Source organism: Cervus elaphus, chromosome 7, assembly GCF_910594005.1.
Source record: "Cervus elaphus chromosome 7, mCerEla1.1, whole genome shotgun sequence".
In the NCBI taxonomy this organism is placed as follows: Eukaryota; Metazoa; Chordata; class Mammalia; order Artiodactyla; family Cervidae; genus Cervus; species Cervus elaphus.
In genome coordinates, this window is record NC_057821.1 from 11,051,943 (window position 1) to 11,072,495 (window position 20,553).

The 20,553-nt window shown below is 50.8% G+C and overlaps 2 protein-coding genes and 1 non-coding gene across 3 annotated transcripts; 1 reads left to right on the forward strand and 2 right to left on the reverse strand.

Annotated features, from left to right (window-relative positions):
• The first annotated feature begins 677 nt into the window (after positions 1–677).
• Positions 678–3,393, forward strand: CLPSL2 (colipase like 2). The gene is made up of 3 exons (XM_043906917.1): positions 678–914; positions 1,716–1,838; positions 3,279–3,393. Exons 1-3 carry the CDS (start codon positions 828–830, stop codon positions 3,372–3,374), a joined length of 306 nt encoding a protein of 101 aa, XP_043762852.1. The 5' UTR covers positions 678–827; the 3' UTR covers positions 3,375–3,393.
• Positions 3,394–12,345: 8,952 nt separating this feature from the next.
• Positions 12,346–14,816, reverse strand: CLPS (colipase). The gene is made up of 3 exons (XM_043907287.1): positions 14,651–14,816; positions 13,035–13,157; positions 12,346–12,610 (listed from the first exon to the last, which is right to left on the reverse strand). The coding sequence occupies exons 1-3, from the start codon at positions 14,732–14,734 to the stop codon at positions 12,479–12,481; spliced, it is 339 nt and encodes a 112-aa protein (XP_043763222.1). The 5' UTR covers positions 14,735–14,816; the 3' UTR covers positions 12,346–12,478.
• Positions 14,817–18,964: 4,148 nt separating this feature from the next.
• Positions 18,965–19,071, reverse strand: LOC122697958. Its single transcript, XR_006342278.1, has one exon. It is a non-coding gene; the product is annotated as a U6 spliceosomal RNA (small nuclear RNA).
• Between the last annotated feature and the right edge of the window lie 1,482 nt (positions 19,072–20,553).

The window sequence follows — 20,553 nt, forward strand, 5'->3', positions numbered from 1 at the left end:
GTAGGTGGATTCTTACCCACTGGACCATTGGGGAAATCCAAGAGCCAAATTATAAAAGCAGAGAAGCAGCCCAGGGTGAGATGAGGTGGGAGTTTCATCCAGAGGGAAGAGATGAGGCAAGTCTGCCGCCCCCAGGGCCCATGACTGTTGCCTGCAGCTCTCCCCAAAGAACCCTCCTTTTCCTTCCCAGTCTTCCCGTCCTCCATCCTGCCCTCATACCAAGGTGGCTGAGTCACACACGATTCACAAATTCCTAGACACTTCATTGACTTCTTAGAACTGGGAGACCTCTAGGTCTTAGAGGTCACCTTCTCTTGGCTCCTGATTCTTACAGACCACACGTCTGGGCCTGGAGAGGGAATGGGAAACACCAGAGGTCCGGGCTGGCTTGTCCCAAACATAGGGTAGGCCGGGAGGTAGTTTGGTGCAGCAAAGGCAGAGAGAGAGTCTGAATATCAAGAAGCCAGCTGTTTTCATTTCAGCATACAAATTTTGCATAATTTTGCAAGATAAAGTCTTAGTTTACAGTTTTAGGTTTTTACTTGTAAGTATGACACACGGAAGGCCCCAGGGCCCGGAAAATCAATCATCAGGCCTGTCAAAGTCTGAATCAGGGTCTCATTCCATCCTTTCCGCGGGCCGGGCCGGGAGCTTCCTGGGCGCTAGAGAGGGTTTCCGCGGGGTTTGGCCTCGGCTCCCGAGCGGCCTGTGACCATTAACTCCCTCACCCTCCGCCTCCAGCCCAGGGCGGCCGCGGGGGCACGGGTCACGAGGCCGCCAAGGGGTTTCTCCCCACCGCCCCTCGGCTTCGTGGAGCCGCCGCACCTATGGCCTTGGCCATCGCGCTCCTCCTCGCGGGGGTCCTGCTCCCCTGCTGGGGAGAGTTCGCGCTCTTTAAAAAGGGGTCTACAAAGGTGAGCCAAGGGACCTTTCGAACCTTCCGTTCTAGCCGAGGGCGGTGGCCGGGGCATCACTCTCCATCCAGAAGGGGTCAGTTGGGTTTGGAGAGAGAAGTGGGGGACGGGGCAGGGGAGGGGACCACCTCGTACTGGGGATTTCTTCTCAGGCTGGAAGCTTGGTGTGCTCCCAAAGGACTTCAAAGACCTTGCTTCACCTCCCTAGCGGCTCTGGAGGTAAAAGAAAGTGGACTTACAACCAGCAGCAGCCTTTCCCTCCCCTCCCCCTCTCCCTCCCCTCCCCCCAGCCCCCTCCCCTCTTCCTCTCTGGGATGCTCAGTCCTGCCCCCAGCCGCACCTTGCACACCTGCCCTAGCCTCTGCCCGTCTCTGTGCCCTTCTAGGCGCGCAACTCTTTCCTCCTTTTCCTTCCTCGTCTTTCTCTCCACCCCATTCTCTGTCCCTTCCCCATCCCCACTAAAGTGTGATGGGGAGTATTTGGTCCATCAACACAGGTGACCCTTTGGGAGCCACAGAGCTGAGGGGGTCCCCCAGGAAAGAAGAAGCAGAGGGAAAAGTCCTAACTTCCCCCTTCCTTTCCCCTGTTCCTCTGATTGCAGTGGGGTTGGACATGGGGGTGAACTTCTCTAGGACTTCTCTTTCTGGATCTGTGGGGCTTTGGCAGTGTCAGGGCACCCCCCCCACACACAGACACAGACACACAGACACAGACACACAGACACACACACACACACACACACACGCACACACACACACACACAAGGCTAAAGAGCTGGTGACTTAGGGATTGTCCCCACAGGCAAATGGGGCGAGGTGTTCCCACCACTCTGAGTGCTTCAGTGACTGCTGTCTCATCAGCTTGGAATCCGGCAGTGCCTTCTGTGCGCCTCGGGCCAGAATAACCATGACGTGCTTGCCCCAGGTGAGACCCTGCCCCCGCGGGGCAGCCCCTGCTGGTACATAGCCCCGCATGGCTGCACCTGCTTTTTTCACCCTTTGCTTGAAGCGTCCTTTCCCCCTTCTCAACCTGGCAAACTCCTGATCATCCTGCAATGCAACTCCAGCCACCTCCTCCAAGAAGACTTCCCTCCTTGGAACTCGCATGCCCTTGGGACCCACACCCTCAGTAGAGCATGTATCTCCCTGATTTGCCTACCTTCTGTCTGCCTCCACCACTGGTCAGAGCTCTGCAAGAGAAGGATTAAAGCATATTCACTTTTGAGCCCCCTACCCCCCAGCATAGTGCCTGCACATAGTAGTTGCTCAACAAACGTTTATTGCATGAATGAGTGTCTCTACTGTAACATCACTGCAGCAGAGCAGGTGGGAAAAGACCTCCCAATCCATCTCTACCACGCTGCCGCAATGACCGAATTTTTGAGAGGAGCTGCCCAGGCAGGTCGACGGTTTTGGGATTGGACTTGAATTTAAACCCTGGCTTTACCAACCCCTGTCTTTGTGACCTTAGACAGATCATTTCTGCTCTCTGAGCCTTAGTTTCCTCATCTGTAAAATGGGGCTAAGGTACCCAACCAACCAGTTTGTTGGGAAAAGTGTGTGATCCTGGCAATGACGGTGCTCAGTGAAGCATGATTGTGATCTGCTGGTGGAAATGCAGGGAGCAGAACGTACAGTACGTCTTGTTCTTGCTTGCCTTTCTTCTGGCCCTGGGCCCAAACCTTTCTAGGGAGGCTGGGCTCAGTCTCCACCTCTCTGTCTGGAGAACTGCCAATGCCCAGGGAGATAGCCAGGTCCCTCCTGTGGCCTAACTCTACAGCTGAAGTAGCCAGAGGGTCTTTTCATTATAGGCACTTAATCTACTTCATTTTGTTTAATTCCCTCAATGACAAATGGAGTTACTATTATTATTTCCTTAAAAAGAAATTATTTGTTTGACTGCACTAGATCTAAAGATCCTGGCATGGGGGAATCTTTAGTTCTGGCATGTGAACTCTTAGCTACAGCATTTGGAATCTAGTGGCAACCCACTGCAGTACTCTTGCCTGGAAAATTCCATGGACTGAGGAGCCTGGTGGGCTACAGTCCATGGGGTCGCAAAGAGTCGGACACGACTGAGCAACTTCACTCACTCCATGACCAGGGATCTGGGCCCCTGCATTGGGAGCTCAGAGTCTTAGCCACTGGACCACAAGGGAAGTCCTTCCTTATTCCCATTTGACAGATGAGGGAACTAAGACAAAGAAGCTTGCCTAAGGTCACAATGTTATAAGCTGTAGAGCTGTCAAACCTGAAGTCTGTCTCACTCCATCACTTGACCTCTTGCTTCTGCTCCCCAAGAAGTTTAAACCTCCTTCTTCCCTGTTCCTTGGTGACTTTCAACTCTCTCACCCGTTTTCTGCAGACCAGGAGCGCCATCAACATCGTGTGTCCCTGCCAAGTAGGCCTGCGTTGCAGACACAAGGACCCAAGCTGTAGCCGTCGCTGCCATTTGATTTAGAGGAGGAATGCAGTCTGGTCATGAGCACCCTCCTCCCCCCCACCTCCTTGAGGGGCCTCATCTTGCTCAAAAGACATTAAAGTCACTTCCTGGCTCTGGCCTCTGTCTGTGCTTCCTGGGAGGGGGAACCGGATAGGGATTGTTCTGAAAGAAGAGACATGATAGAGCTTCCCATGGGGTTTGGCCCTGTCTGGAAGCCTGGTGGTCTCAGGGGGAAACTGTGGGATGGGAGTGGGCTTGTGGGGGTATGGTTGCTGGGGGAGGGCAGAGGGATGGATTGGAATTTGGGGATTAGTAGATGCAAACTATTACGTATAGAATGAGTAGGCAACAAGGTCCTACTGTGATAAACCATAATGGAAAAGAATATGAAAAAAGAATGTATATGATGTATAGCTGCATCACTTTGCTGTGCAGTGGAAATTAACACGGCATTGTACATCAGCTATACTTCAATCAAATAAATGTTTAAAAATAAAGAAACTGAGGCTCAGAGAGCTACATGGCTTGCCCAAGTCTCACCATGGGGTATTTTCTGCTGCAAGTATCCAAAAAAATAAAACAATTGCAACTGGTCTGGATGCTGAGGGAATTCACTGGTGGTCAGAACTGGAAGTGCAGGTTGGCCTTGGGTCTGGTTAAATCCAGTAGCTTCATGGCCCTCTGGCTGGATTCCTTCCCAGTAGCTGCAAAAGTTCCAGGTGTCACATAATAATAACAGTTAAGATTTATCGAGCACTTAATATGTTCCAGACACTGCAATGTGTTTTCTTATCTGTATCAACTCATCTTATTGTCACAACAAAGTTATAGTAGGTACTATAATTATCCCTAGTTTAAGAATAGGGCAAAGTATCCTTCTTAAAGGTTCCAAGTAGGGGTGGGGCTGGGGTTGGACCCCAGGCTGTCTTGCTCCACAGGGCAGGGTCTTAACCACAAGTCCACCTCACACATGGAGAAATCAGGTTCCCCAAAGGAAACATCTGTGTCACAATTCTCAGCAAACATCCTAAGACTGATTCTAGTTGGATTAGTCTGCTTAGTCTGCATACTCAACCCTGACCCATTCTCCTGGGTCAGACTGGAATGCTGAGTCTCCACCTCAACCCCAGTTCAGTCTGCCTGGGGGTCACCTTGCCCTGGACCCACTCACCGCTCCTCATTTGACATAACCACAGTGTAATTCAGAGATCCTTTGCCTCACTCCGAGATCATAAATTTCTTTTTCTCCTATCTCATTATATCTCAATCATTTCCCTCATGTCACCAAAGTATTTTTAAAAACAGCAATGACTCGCTACTATGTATAAAATAGATACCTAAGGAGGACCTACTGTATAGCACAAGGAACTCTACTCAATGCTCTGTGGTGACCTCAATAGGGAGGAAATCCAAAAAAGAGGGGAGATACACACACACACACACACACATATAGCTGATTCACTTTGCTGCATAGTAGAAACTAACATAACATTGTAAAGCAACTATTCTCCAATAAAAATTAAAAAACAAAAAACTCAGCAGTGACTGCCTAATTTTATTTTATATGTGGACCATATCTGCTTATCTATTTCCCTATGAGTAGACAATAAGATAATTTCCAAGTCCAAACCATCTATGTTCTGTAGGACACAACTTAATGGCTGCAAAAGCAAAATCTTATTCTAATGATGGTTTTAGCAAGGTGGATGCTTTCTCTCTCACCTGGTGGTTGGGGGGAGGCTGTCTGGAGGCTCTGCTGGGAGAGATCACGCATGCCCCCACCTCCTTCCACCTTCTTGCTCAGTCATCTGCTGCTGTTTCCTTCCATTTTTCCCCTTAATTTTTTACAACATGGCACACATAGAAACATCATATTGATATAGCACCTCGGCATAAGAGTAGAAGGGTCTCGGGGCCCTAAAGAGGCTCTGCTGAGGGCAGAAGGCATCCATATCTCCAGACACGCTAGTTGGGAAGCTCTGCCCCAGGTTGTTTCTTTCCTTCTATAGTCAGAGATAGTGCACCAGCATACCTGCTGGGTCCACTTTCCAGTTAGACGAAAGTGGGTAGAGAGGCAGCAGGTAGCTCACCCTTCCTAAAAGGGCAGCAGGAATTACTTTCACTTACACCCCACTAGGCAAAAGTTGGTGAACTAGTGGCTCAGATGGTAAAGAATCTGCCTGCAGTGTGGGAGACCTGGGTTCAATCTCTGGGTCAGGAAGATGCCCTGGAGAAGGAAATAGCAATCCACTCCAGTATTCTTGCCTGGAAAACTCCGTGGACAGAGGAACCTGGCTGACTACAGTCCATGGAGTCACAAAGAGTCAGACAAGACTGAGCGACTAACACGTTCAATTTCAGGCAAAAGTTAGTCACATGGCTGCAGCTAGCTGCAAGGGAAGCTGGGAAATGTAGTTTTCATCTGGACATCCATGTGCCCAGCTAAAACTTGGGGGGTTCTGTTATTAAAGGACAAAAGGAGAGTGTATAGTGGGAGCAATTTGCTGCCACAAAACCCTTTATTATTATTTTAATAAGCCAGGAGAGCTTGGCTCCTAGGACCCAGAGCTAATGACTGTTAGGCAGCTCTAATCAGGTTGTTTTATTGATTTGTAGGAGTTCTTCATATATTTTGGATAGTCACTCCTTACTGGACATATCATTTGCAAGTATCTTCTCCTATTTTCAGTACATTGTCTTTTCACTTTTTTTTTTTATGATTTCCTTTGCTGTGCATAGGAAGTCATTAAAAAAAATGAATAAGCTTTTATCTGATATAGTCCCATTTGTTTATTTTTGCTTTTGTTTCCCTTGCCTGAAGAGTCACAACTATTAATAGAAAGATACTGCAAAGACCCATGTGAAAGCTTGTCTATGTTTTCTTCTAGGAAAGACTAGAAAAAAGACTCCTTTTGTGGATAGGCAGGCTGCGTGGCTTGCAGGATCTTAGTTCCCTGACCAGGAAAGGAACTCATGCCCCTTACAGGGGAAGCATGGAGTCCTAACTGATGGATGGCTACAGAAGTCCGAAGGAAGACTCCATTTTTTGGTTGGCCAATGATAGCTTTTGAGCCTTCACACCCCTTTTGCCCCACATCTAGGCCAGCCGATAATAGCCCCCCTCCCTCCCTTGGTGCTGGTGGGAGATGCAAACTACACAAACCCCAGCCTGCTTGGGGGAGCCCTCTCCCTGGCCCCATCTCCTAGCTTCAGTAAAAGTCAAAGCTACCCACCCCTTCATCCTTACCACTCAGACCCCCTTGCACCTGCCCTGCTGTCTCCGGAAAGGTCCATTATTCAAGTAGTAAAACTTTTCATACTGTTTTGATATGTGTGACATCATCCATTCCAACATCCAAACCAGTTCTGGGTTGGGGTTGATTTCATCCTCCAAGAGGCACCCAGAAAACCTGGATCACTCAATTGCTTTTCAGAGACTATGACTTCAAGTTCTCCAGTTCTCTTTCCCTTCCATGGCTGGGTGACAAGGGGATGCTCTGTGGCTGGGAGAGGCCGGAATTGGAGGATGGTGGCCCTAGAGAATGTCCTGATTCACAGCTGACTTTGCACAAGCAAGAAACCCACTTGTGTTGTGATAAGCCTCTATGCCTCCTGGGTGGTTTGTTTCCACAGCATTTCCTTACCTGCCATGATTAGTGTATGTAAGAATGTCTCTTGCCCCTCTATCCGCAGCATTACCATCTGTTCCCACTCTCAAGACTCAGGCACTTTGTTCTGATTACCCACTCATAGCTCGTGTGTTCTGAGCTTGTAACCCTCATGCCCACCAAGAAGGCCTACAGAAATGTATTCAGGTGACCGCACTTTCACAGGAGAGAGAGTTACTGAAATTCTCATCGAAAGTCTCTGGAGGAAGGGAGTGGAAAGATAAAAACCAGAGTCTAATTTTCTGTTATTTGATAGTTTTGTGACTTTGGGAGGTTTAGCAACTTCTCTGGGCCTTAGTCACCTCATCTGTGAAACAAATATTCACAATGCTATTTGTTAATAATATACAATCAGATAGGATGAGAGAGTCTTTTGAAATCGTTCTGAGACCTTCTAACTGTATAGATAATGACAACAGCTTCTATTGATTGGGTGCCTACTCTGTGCATAGTAAAATACCTGCTATTTAATTTAAGCATTGCGTCATTCCTGTGATGTACTGTTATTTTGTCCCATTTTGCGGACGTGGAAACTGAGGTTCAAAGAGGTTAAGAAGTCTGCCAAAAGCACACAGCCAGTAGATAGCAGAGCTTTCTGAATTCAGATCTATCTTGCTGGTGCCAGAGCCCAAGCACATGGACTGGCTACTCTGCCGGCAGCAAGGCAAGCACAGCGAACGGTCCAGGAAGCAGCAGTAGCTCTTGGGGAACATCTTCTCCATCCCCATCGCTTACTCCTCTGTCTGTTTGGTCTGGGAGCTGGCATTGTTGGCCTCTCCCTCTCAAGCCCAGGACTGGGCATTCATACCTCATTACCTACCCGCCAGGCCTCAGTCACATGGCGGTCACCTGGAAGATGCAGGGTTTTTAGCTGCTCCTGGTCCTCCACTTCCTCCTCTCCTTTTTCTTCCTCCTCACTGGGAAGGAAATCAAAAGTTTGGGAGGGAACCTCGAGGGTACACTATCTACCACCATCCTCAGACTCTGTTTGGTAAGGGTGGGTGGACCTAGAGGCTTATGTGGGTGAAATCTGGAAGTGGGGGGCAGCAGGGAGTGCTGGGTGTTTGGGGGACAAAGAAAGCTCATCTGGATCATGGGAGCCCTGCTGGGGCACCGCTGATGGTCTTGCAGAGGTGAACACAGCAGAGCACTCCTCTCCCACACTCGCTCACGTCTGGTAAGAGACACAGACGTTCATTTCCCCTCGCGTTTTATTGAGCACTTAGCACCTATAAAGGATTTTGCTAGGTGCAAGCAAGAGGTCTATGAACAAGACACAAAACTCCTTGCCCTGGGAGAGCTGACATTCTCTTGTAGGGGGTAAATAAGTAAAATTTTAATATATTCCACGTGATCAACATCTGAGGACAAAGAAACAAATAAGGAAGGGGCTTCAGGAGTTGTGGTGTGAGAAGAGGGTATTCAGGGAAGACCTTACTAACAATGGGAAACTTAAGCAAAGATCTAAAGGGAGTGAATGAGGATTAGTCACTCAGCCGTGTCTGACTCTGCTGACTTCAGGGACTGTAGCCTGCCAGGCACCTCTGTCCATGGGATTCTTCAGGCAAGAATACTGGAGTGGGTCGCCATTTCCTTCTCTAGGGAAATCTTCCCAACCCAGGGATTGAATCCACACTGCAGGCAGATTCTTTACTATCTGAGCCACTAGGCCTTTCCTAAAGGGAGCCAGGCAGGCAGGAGAAGGAGCCGTCCAGGTGGAGGAACAGCCAGGGCAAAAGTCTAGAGGAGGGACCTTGCCTGGCATATTCAGGAACAGCAAAGAGGAGTGAGAGAGAATGGAAATAGTAGAAGAGGTTAGAGAGATCAAGGGAACATTACAGTATTCTCCTTTACTCAGCAGTTCTGCTCTCAGCACCTACTGTGTGTGAGGACTTAAGTCCTAGTGGTGAGAGAGAACCGTGAACATGAGTGCAAAAATCACTGCCCTCCTAGAGTTAAGGAGGGGATAGAAAAATTTTAAAACAGGATAAAGAAGATAAATTCAGGGAGTCATATATGTTGTGAACACGGCAAACCAAGATGATGGGCCTGCTCTGCCTGGGTGTCGGGAGGGCCGCAGCCTAGGTCGGGAGAGAGGGGCAGCCAGACAGGGCCCCCGGGGCAGGGCACGCGGAGCAGGGCAGGCAGCTGTTGCTTTTGTTCCCAACTGGAGCCCCAGGGCCTGCACACAGTAGGCACTCAGTATTTGCTCCTTGAAAGACTACTGACATTGTGGGACAGAGGGCTGATGGATGGCAGTGATAGATAATGTCATAAGCCCCAGCCCTGGGGACCGTTGACGTGTGAGCATGTGCATGTTTGGGGGGGAAGGTGCAGATGACAATTTTGTGCGGCAGGCGGGTGGGTCTGGCTCACTCTCCTGTGCAACAGAGGAGAAGTTACCTATCTGGGGGACACTGTGGACAAACCTTCCAAAACTGCTTAGTCCCCTCTAGGCACAAGTCAGGCCCCGCAGTCGCCTTGTGTCCCCCGAACCCCACCCACACAGATGCCCCTGGGGCCTTAGAGACTGCCCAGCCTGGCAGGTGGGGAAGGGGCAGTGTTGGAGAAGGAGGCAGGCCAGGCCGTCTCCCTGCAGGACACGGGGGAGATTTGCTTCCAGAAGCAGGGGTGCAAGAGCGGGTGCTGCTGCCGGTCTGCCGAGAACCGCGAGTTGTACTGCCCTATAAAGGGGTCCCCTCGGGGGAGCTGAGGGGGAGACCCACGGAAGGTGGAACTGGAGTGCACCCAGAGGCCAGGGGAAGGAGGGAGGGGTAGGTGGGCGTTCTCTGCTGGGGGAGACTTTGGACAGACCCAAGGTGGGTCCCCCTGCCAGGGGCGTGGAATCCTGGATGGTGGGGCAGGGATGGGGCGTGGCGATGTTTCTTTCTCTAACATGGGTTCCCGTTCTCTTGGGGGTCTTCCAGCAGACCCTGAAGTAGCACGGTCAATGGCACAGTTTAGGTCTGGCCCTAACCCTGGGTCTACGTCTGCCTTAACCACACTCATCCCAAGCCCCAGGAGTTCTGCTGTGGCTTCCTGGGAGGAAGTGGGCTGAGGCAGCCTCTGAACTGAGTGTGCCGGAGAGGGGAGTTGACTGACTCATGAGTGGATTTAAGGAGAGGAGATAGGGCCCCCTCTCAGTGTTCATCCACTTAGGACTGGCAGATGGGATAACAGGGGAAAGGCGATGCCAGGGGCGGAGTGAGGAGGGCCCTGTGCAACCCTAGAGGTCAGCCTGGAGGAGGTGACCAGAGGCACAGAGTCAGCAGCTGGGGGAGAAGGTCCTTTGTGCCCAGGCTCCTCTGCTGTGCACAGGTCGAGGGCCCCCAAGCTGGACTGTGGTGAAGCTGGGGGCTGCCCCAGAGCAGCCCTCAAGGCCGAGGTCAAAGTGTCATTTTTCCCTGGCATTCTTCCCTTTCTCTGACATTCCTCAGCCTGGATAACGGCTATCCCTGCCAGCTGGGCCTGACTTGTGTATGTCCGAAGAATCAGAAATAGTTTAAAATCACCTACAGCCATTGTAAGAAAATTGAAAAGAAGAAGCCAGCTAAGAAAGCTTTCTTTTAATGATCACTCTTCGTTGCCTCCTCCCACTTCTCCGCCTACTCCGGTGACACCCGGAACTGTGTGTTCCTGTCCCTGGTTCCCAGAGCCTCCCCTAGCAGGGAGGGGCAAGGAGGGAGAGATGATGCACTATCACTGAAATAAAAAGCTTGCAATGTTTGCTGGCAGCCAAGCCCGCCTTCCTTGCTAAACCCCAATATTGTTTGGGCAGCCACATCCCCATCCCTGGAGCAGGATTGTAATTAGCCTAAGCCAGTTATGGCAATCCCATTCTCTTTGCCCAATACTTGCTTTTCCAGCCTCCCTTGCAGCTAGAGGTGGTCAGGTGACCCAGCTGTAGCTGTGGAGATATGGAGACGTCAGCCTGGAAGTATTAGGGGAAGATAAGAAGGTACCCTGGGAGAGGCACTCTGTCCTTACCCCCTCCCCCACCCAGCTTCTGTCCCCAGGCTTGCTCACTTAGCACATGGTGAGAGGATCTGATGTTAGGAGCCCCAGTGAAGGCGTTTGCCGAGAGGAGCTAGCACCCAAACACATGCCAACACTTCCATCTCCAGACTTCTTCACGCCTGAGAAATACATGCCCCCTTTGTTTGTGCCATAATTACTTGGGTTTTTGTTACTTACAGCTGAATCCAGTCTTAAATCCTAAACCTAATTGTTCCTCTTGAGGATTCATTATCCCAGAAGTACAGAATCCTGGGTCGGGTAGAGCATCTAATTCATTTAGTTCACCCTCCCCTGTTTATGTGAATCTCCTCTCCAGCATCGCCACCGAGGGTCACTGACCTTCCAGTTGCACATCAGTGCCTAGCATCTCAAGACTCTCTAAGGAAGCCCAGGTTTGATGGCTCCAGTGGGTATACGGTTTTTATATTAAGTCAAAACTAAATTCCTTTTGAAAGTGAAAGTGATAGTCACTCAGTCATGCCTGACTCTTTGTGACCCCCATGGACTGTGGCACACCAGGCTCCTCTGTCCATGGGATTCTCCAGTCAAGAACACTGGAGTGGTTTGCCATTCCCTTCTCCAGGGGATCTTCCTGACCGAGGGATCGAACCGTGGTCTCCTGCATTTGCAGGCAGTTTCTTTACCAGGGAAGCCCTTTCCTTTAAGTTCCACCCATTTGTCTCAGTGTGAGTAACCAGGAAAGAGCAGGAAATCGTAGAAAGGGTTGGGGGTGGAGTTGGGTGGATTTAGTGCCAACTTTTTCTAATTACGTAACATTGAGCAAGTTACTTAACATCTCTGAACCTTAGTTTCTTTTATCTATAAAGTGGAGACAATGAATTCTCCTTCCCAGGGCCACCGTCAGAATTTGCTGGCCACAGAGTAAGCCCGCAGCGATTATGAGTGATCTGACTCTTTAACACAGATGGTGTCAGCTAGCTGTCACCGCTGAGTTTGGCCAGAAGGGACTGGTAAGTTTTGATGCAGGGTGAAGAATATGGGCCATTATAACACCCCACCAGAGATGAGTGTGTGTGCGTGTGTGCACGTGTGCACATGTCTGCCTGCCTGCCTGAGAACTTGAGGGGCAAGGAGGGCCTCCCAGGGAGCTGTGATGCTCCTTAGAAACAGAGAGGTTCCCAGCCTGACTGGGCTTGTTTCACAATCTTGTCTCCAGCCTGTCAGCCTTGTTCTATTTGGCCCCCCGACATATTCCTCCTTTTCAGATAACACCTGATGGTGCAAGAAGCTTGATGTAACATCAAGGAAGACGCTGACTCAGCAAGGGTATCCAGGTGACTGGGGAAGGTTTGCAAGAGGGGCTTTAATTGCCAAGAACCCAGTTAGAAGGTGGAGGCGCCAGTCAAGGCGGTGGCCAGCCAGGGGCGGGGCCTGGTGGAGGAGCGTCCTGGGGTGTGCTGGCCGGGGTGAGCTCGCTTACTCTGCGGCACGTCCGAGATCAAGGCAGACGCCGAAGTTGGTGTTGGTGATGGAGCCCACGATGGTCTTGTCGACATCGCAGGTCAGGCCCCGCTCACAGGGACACTTGTAGTAAACCCCATAGAGTGTCTGCAGAGACAGGGGGGTCACAGACTGTGGGGGCCACCTGCCCCAGATGGCGCTTCTCCTTCCTGCCTCCATGGGGGGCGGTGCGGGGGGCTCTGTGGGCTTGGATGACCTGGGTTCTGGTCTCCACTGTGAGGCTCGCTTGCTCTTACTAACTCGATCTCTCTGGGGAGCCTCCGTTTACCCATCCATGAATAGGGTTAACACCCATGTCCATGACCCATGTCATGGGTCAGTTGTGAGGCTCAGGAGACGGGATGGGATGGGAAAGGGCTTTGAAGGGTGCTGACCTCCCTTCACCTCCAGCATTCTGTGTCCGGACTGACCCTCTTCCCTGAGCGCACACGCAAGCCTCGAGGGCCCTCCGCTCACTGAGCTGTACCCCCACAGCCGTCTCCGCCCCCCTACCCCGCCCCCCGGCACTCACAAAGGCAGAGCACTCGCTGTTCTCGCTGGCCTTGGGTGCGCAGCGGGCCAGGCTCAGCCCGTCTTCCCGGTGGCAGCACTTGCTGTTGCATTGGGCACTGTTCAGGCAGAGCTCGCCGTCATCCTGCCAGGGGGCAGCCGCTCAGCCCAGCGCCCTCCCTTAGGTCCCCTGTCCACGCAGACCCCCAACTCACCAACCGCTGCTGCCGACAGGGCCTCCCACCATGGCGGGCTGGTATGAAGGAATCCAACCCCTGGGGCTCGAGGCCTCTGCCCACCCGGACCCCCTGACCCGCCCATGTGAGAAGCGGACAGTGTGGCATCATTAAAGTAGCCCTGAGTGGGGACAGGACACCCAACTCCTCGGACTTGCTGTGCTACCAGCTCCCTGGGTGACCCTGGACCAGTCGCTGCCCCCCTCTATGCCTCAGTGTTCACATCTGGAATGGTCGCCTGTGGCCCCCAAAAGGGGTCTCCAAGCCTCTCTGGGTCCCCCAGTCCTTCGAAGAGCCTGTGAAAGTTGAGGACCATCTCCCGGGAAAATCCTCCCTCCACAGATTCTTACAGGCAATCTCAGAGGCTTCCCAGCCCCTCTGAACCCATGCCTGGCCCTGAGTTAAGGACCTGTGAACTGGGTTCCTAACCCGAAGGGCTCTTGCAGTGCCCTCTTGTGGACAGGCCACGTGGACAGTGTGGAGAGCCTGGCTCTGGAGCCTGTCAGCTGGTCGCCAGTCTCTGATCAAGGCTTTCCAGCTGTGTGACCTCAGGCAGGTGACTTCACCTTCCTCTAAGTCAGCTTCCCATGTGGAGACAGGATTGATCATAATAGTACCTATCTCACGTGGCTCTTGTGTGTGTGTACGCACACGTGCACACGTGCATGTGTGCACACGCTGTGTCGCTTCAGTCGTGTCTGACTCTTTGAGACCCCATGGACTGTAGCCCACCAGGCTCCTCTGTCCATGGGATTCTCCAGGCAAGAATACTGGAGTGGGTTGCCATGTCCTCCTCCAGGGGATCTTCCCAACCCAGGGATCAAACCTGCGTCTCATACATCTCCTGCATTGGCAGGCGGGTTCTTTACCACCGGCACCACTTGCGAAGCCCCATGTGGTTCTTACAAGGACTAAATAAGTAAGCAGTCCTGAGGCATTTAGAGCTGGACTAGGTCAGAAGCCAGAATCACAGGGAAACTTTTTAAACTACTGGATCTTCTGAGTCAGGGTTTCCAGGATGAGAGCCCAACACTCTGGGTTTTTCTTTTCTCTTGCTTTACTTAATGGCTCGTGGGATCTTAGTTCTCCAACCAGGGATTGAACCTGTGCCCTCGGGAGTGAAAGTGTGGAGTCCTAACCACTGGACCTCCAGGGAGTTCTGCTCTGGATTTTTATCAAGTTCCCTCAGCCAGGTTGAACCATGCTCTGAGCACGCTCCATGCTGATCAGCCTTCTCTGGGGCCCTGGGGAAGGGGCAAGGGAGAGAGGGGGTGGGCAGTCAAGGAAGAGATGTCTTACCTCCCAGCTCTTGGGCAGCGGACCCACCAGGGGTCAAAAAGCCAAGCTTAAAAAATATCCCACATGGGGACCCAGATGCCTCCTGCCTGGAAGACCCTCTTACCAGGTTGATTATGATTCCCCGGGGGTCGGGAACCGCATAGGCTACCGCGAGGGCGACGAGCAGAAGGACAAGGACCTTCTCCATGATGAGTGGGCACAGCTGGTGTAGGTCGCAGCCGGCAGGTCAGGTCAGGTGGCAAAAGACGGAGCCAGAGGGGGCGGTGGGGCTATAAAAGAGGCCTCGTGCACATGTGACCCACCTTCCCAGTCCCGCAGGGCTTGCCGTGGGCAGAGGCCCAGCTGTGGCCAGCCTGCTGGGCTGGGGTCCTGATAAGCTACTGGGTGCCACCTGGCACCCGAACCTTGTTTGTGTGTGTGTGTTGGGGGTGGTGTGACGTGGCGGCCTGGCTAAGAGAGGGGACTCAGGGGCACCTTTGCCTGTAGGAGTTATTAGCTGGGCAAGTTACCAGTTCTGTTTCAGTCTCCTTATCTGTCAACTGATAAGAGTTGTCAGCGTTAAGTGATTTAACATGTTATACACGAAATACCCATAGCCTGGAACAGGGCTCCGCATATGAGCAGTGCATGTTAGCTGCAGTGCCTGTTCACTGCTGTTATTCACCTCTGGTGCCTTGAGCTCCCTGGCAGGGCTGGGACTTGGGTGAGGCAACAGAGATACCTAGAGTGTGAGCACCTCCTTTAACTTTCCTTCCTAGACCCCTCTCTTGCCTCACCCCAGTCTGAGCCCTGCTTTTGACCCCACCCAAACCCAGGTATCTGGGAGTATCAGGCTCAGGGTAGGCGGGGTCCCAGGCCCCCTTGGGCTTTTCCGGCAGGCCCAGGCCTCTGGGGCTGACGGCTCTGTGGCCGCTGGCAGGGGGGTACCGCCTCGCTCTGGGAGTCCCGTTCTGGGTGTCCCACCATCCCACTGTCCCACCGGGGGACGCCTGCAGGAGTGATTCAGGGACTCCCAGGAAGTCCTTCTCCAACAGCTCTCCCGGTTCCTTTCCACTTCACTTAATATCTGCAACCGGCATCAAAGACTGGCCCCTTTCATTAAAGCTTCGCCTCTTCCACTCGCCTCTTCCCCTACCCAAGGCCACGTGTGTGCCTGAGCAGTTGTTAGTCCTGGCTGATGATGAAAAGGTCCCTCTGGCCTCTGCTGGCCCGGGGTGAAGGCTGGGAAGGGCACAGCTGCCTGAGTGTGCTCAGGTGCGGGACGGAGCGGCTTTCCCTGGAGGGCTGGCCACTGTAGCAGAGCACCCCTTCCTCACCCCAGGAAGTGGAAGACGGCCAACTTGGGGAGGCCCCAGACTGGGTTGCCTTTATCCAGACAGATCTGACTTCAAAACTCACCATAACCAGCTACACGAACTTGAACAGGTTATTTAAACTTGTAATCTCCATGAACCTCAGTTTTCTTATCGAGGCAAAGAGGTCAATGGCTCTTAGTAAGGTCAGGATTGAATAGGACAGTGTATGTGAAACCCCACGGAAGTGCCTGACACATGAGGGGTGTCCAGCCAACATAGCGACCCTTCACCCTTATAGCCCTGACGGTGGCCTAGAGAGGAGGCGCTGGAGGAACCAGCCAGGAGATCCTCAAAATGAGAGAAGCCCACCCACTTCCAGAGACCTGGAGATGCCACTGATGAAAGAAACACTGTCTTCTCTTATTTTTTTTTTTTTTTTTTTCGGAGCTCACTGTTTTCAACCACTTTTCCCCATGAGCTTATCCTGGCCCTTCTCCACCGCACTGTTCTTCCAAGTCAAGATGAGGAGGCTGGGGAAGGAACTGGAACCAAAGAGCTCTTTCTATCAAAATGCATCAGTCCTCGTATTGCCAGCAGGTCACGGCCTTTCCAGAGGTGAAAGAATGCAGTTTTTTCCATCCCAAACGAATACAGCAAAAAGAACTTTGATAATGATTGTGCTTCCAAAATATAAGCAAGAAGTAGTTAAGGACTTTTTTGTACCCAAACCTCATATGGTCTAACCACCCCTTCCCCAGTCTAAAGAGTGTCTTGCTTTGGCTTTTTCCCCTTCAAAAAACAATCGATTTCTGATTCCCATGTGCAATCATATGTGTTTCTCTCACATACATAATGTTGAATGAGGGACTTCCCTGGTGGTCCAGGGGCTAAGACTCTGCACTCCCAATGCAGGGGGACTGTGTTCGACCCCTGCTCAGGGAAATAGATCCCACATGCCATAGCTAAAAGATTCCACATGCTGTAATGAAGATGGAAGATCCCAAGTGCTGCAACTAAGATCCAGCACAGCCAAATAAATATATCAGCTTTAAGAAAGAAATCCACCATAATATTGGATGAGAAAGCCCATGGACAAAAGAACACAGGCTGTTTGATTCCATCTACATGAGATTCAAGAAGAGGCAAAACTAACCTATGCTGGGGCTTCCCAGGTATTTCAGTGGTAGAAAGTCTGCCTGCCAATGCAGGAGACTTGAGTTTGATCCCTGGTCTGGGAAGATCCTACATGCCGTGGAACAGCTAAACCTGTTTGCCACACCTACTGAGCCTATGCTCTAAAGCTTGGGAGCTGCAACTATTGAGCCCATCTGCCCTAGAGCCACTGCAATGAGAAGCCATTGCAACAAGAGGAGCCACTGCAATGAGAAGCCCACGTACTGCAACTGGAGAGTAGCCCCTGCTCGCCACAACTAGAGAAAAGTCCACACAGCAGTAAAGACCCAGCACAGTTCAGTTCAGTCGCTCACTCATGTCCGACTCTTTGCGACCCCATGAATCGCAGCACGCCAGGCCTCCCTGTCCATCACCAACTCCCGGAGATTACTCAAACTCATGCCCATCGAGTCGGTGATGCCATCCAGCCATCTCATCCTCTGTTGTCCCCTTCTCCTCCTGCCCCCAATCCCTCCCAGCATCAGGGCCTTTTCCAATGAGTCAACTCTTCGCGTGAGGTGGCCAAAGTACTACAGTTCCAGCTTCAGCTTCAGTCCTTCCAATGAACACCCAGGACTGATCTCCTTTAGGATGGACTGGTTGGATCTCTTTGTAGTCCAAGGGACTCTCAAGAGCCTTCTCCAACACCACAGTTCAAAAGCATCAATTCTTCAATGCTCAGCTTTCTTTACAGTCCAACTCTCACATCAATACATGACCACTGGAAAAACCATAGCCTTGACTAGACGGACCTTTGGTGGCAAAGTAATGTCTCTGCTTTTCAATATGCTATCTAGGTTGGTCATAACTTTCCTTCCAAGGAGTAAGTATCTTTTAATTTCATGGCTGCAATCACCATCTGTAGTGATTTTGGAGCCCCCCAAAATAAAGTCTGACACTGTTTCCACTGTTTCCCCATCTACTTGCCATGAAGTGATGGGACCAGATGCCATGATCATAGTTTTCTGAATGTTGAGCTTTAAGCCAACTTTTTCACTCTCCTCTTTCACTTTCATCAAGAGGCTCTTTAGTTCCTCTTCACTTTCTGCCATAAGGGTGGTGTCATCTGCATATCTGAGATTATTGATATTTCTCCCGGCAATCTTGATTCCAGCTTGTGCTTCATCCAGCCCAGCGTTTCTCATGATGTACTCTGCATAGAAGTTAAATAAGCAGGGTGACAATATATAGCCTTGACGTACTCCTTTTCCTATTTGGAACCAGTCTGTTGTTCCATGTCCAGTTCTAACTGTTGCTTCCTGACCTACATATAGGTTTCTCAAGAGGCAGGTCAGGTGGTCTGGTATTCCCACCTTTTTCAGAATTTTCCACAGTTTATGGTGATCCACACAGTCAAAGGCTTTGGCATAGTCAATAAAGCAGATAGAGATGTTTTTCTGGAACTCTCTTGCTTTTTTGATGATCCAGCAGATGTGGCAATTTTTTTAAACTTTTTTTTTATTAGTTGGAGGCTAATTACTTTACAATATTGTAGTGGTTTTTGCCATACATTGACATGAATCAGCCATGGATTTACATGTGTTCCCCATCCCGATCCCTCCTCCCACCTTCCTCCCCATCCCATCCCTCTGGGTCTTCCCAGTGCACCAGCCCTGAGCACTTGTCTCATGCATCCAACCTGGGCTGGTGATCTGTTTCACCCTTGATAGTCTACTTGTTTCAATGCTGTTCTCTCAGATCATCCCACCCTCGCCTTCTTCCACAGAGTCCAAAAGTCTGTTCTGTACATCTGTGTCTCTTTTTCTGTCTTGCATATAGGGTTATCGTTACCATCTTTTAAAATTCCATATATATGCGTTAGTATACTGTATTGGTCTTTATCTTTCTGGCTTACTCCACTCTGTATAATGGGCTCCAGTTTCATCCATCTCATTAGAACTGATTCAAATGAATTCTTTTTAATGGCTGAGTAATATTCCATTGTGTATAAAAGTATGGAATGCTTCACGAATTTGCGTGTCATCTTTGCGCGGGAGCCATGCTAATCTTCTCTGTATCATTCCAATTTTAGTATGTGTGCTGCCGAAGTGAGCACGGATGTTGGCAATTTGATCTCTGGTTCCTCTGCCTTTTCTAAAACCAGCTTGAACGTCTGGAAATTCACGGTTCACGTATTGCTGAAGCCTGGCTTGGAGAATTTTGAGCATTACTTTACTAGCGTGTGATGTGAGTGCAATTGTGCGGTAGTTTGAGCATTCTTTGGCATTGCCTTTCTTTGGGATTGGAATGAAAACTGAGCTTTTCCAATCCTGTGGCCACTGTTGAGTTTTCCAAATTTCCTGGCATATTGAGTGCAGCACTTTTACAGCATCATCTTTCAGGATTTGAAATAGCTCAACTGGAATTCCATCACATCCACTAGCTTTGTTCGTAGTGATGCTTCCTAAGGCCCACTTGACTTCACATTCCAGGATGTCTGGCTCTAGGTGAGTGATCACACCATCGTGATTATCTGGGTCATGAAGATCTCAGCACAGCCACAAATAAATAAATCAAAACCTAACCTTTGATGGTAAAATTCTGCAGGGTTTATCCCTGGGAGGATGTTGACTGGGAAGGGGGTCCGGAGGGAGTAAGCCTCTAGAGTGGAATTGTTCTAAATCTTCATCTGGGCTATTGGTAACACATGTAAAAATCCATCTAGCCGTGTACTTAAGGTTTTGGTACTTTACTGTATGTAATGTAGATACTGTACCTCAATTAAAAAACAAACAGAAAAGGAGCAGCATTCTCCCGATCAAGTCTTACCACCTGGGAGAGTGGGGATGGGTGGTGCCTTGCCTCCCACTGAGGGTTTGGGGCACAGCAGCTGCAGACCCAGAGATGTGGCAAACTCCTCTTGGGTGTCACCCAGTCCACTTTCTCCACTTTCTGGGGTGTGTCCACCCCAGACACACAGAAGTGGGCTTTTGGCAGCCACGTTTGTAAATGAGCCCATCTTTGCTCCTCACCACCGGATGAATTAGACAAGGAATGAATATCTGACCCAAGGCACTTTCCTGGGTGGTAGGTTTGTGCCCAACAGCTCGCCTTCGAGCTGATCTGAAACATGAAACTAGGGAGGCCCAGGAAGGGAGTTTTCTGCTGTGTTGATGAAGAAATGGAGAAAGTGGTCTGCAGAGGGGAGGAAGAATGGATTCGCCATTTGGGGAGAAGCAGCGGCTGCCGTGCCTCGACTTCCTGATGGATTTCCAGGCCTTGTTACACAGACGTGTCGTGCACACACGCACACCCTTCCCATGGCTGCTGCCATGGTACTCCTGCCCCTGTGGTACCCGAAACACCGCCCCCCTGACCCCCAAATAATGCATTCCCTTTGCTTAAGCCATGAACACAGACATCTCAATTCTGGGAAGGGGCTCATAGCTCCGGACCAAGGTCAGATGTGTGACAACGTGGAGTCACATGGGGAGCAGGTAAGGAATCCACTCAAGAGTCAGAGTCCCCACGAGAGACTCAGGTTGACTTAATTTGAGTATTCCAGCCCGCTACCCATGATCTGCACCGGTCAGGGCCC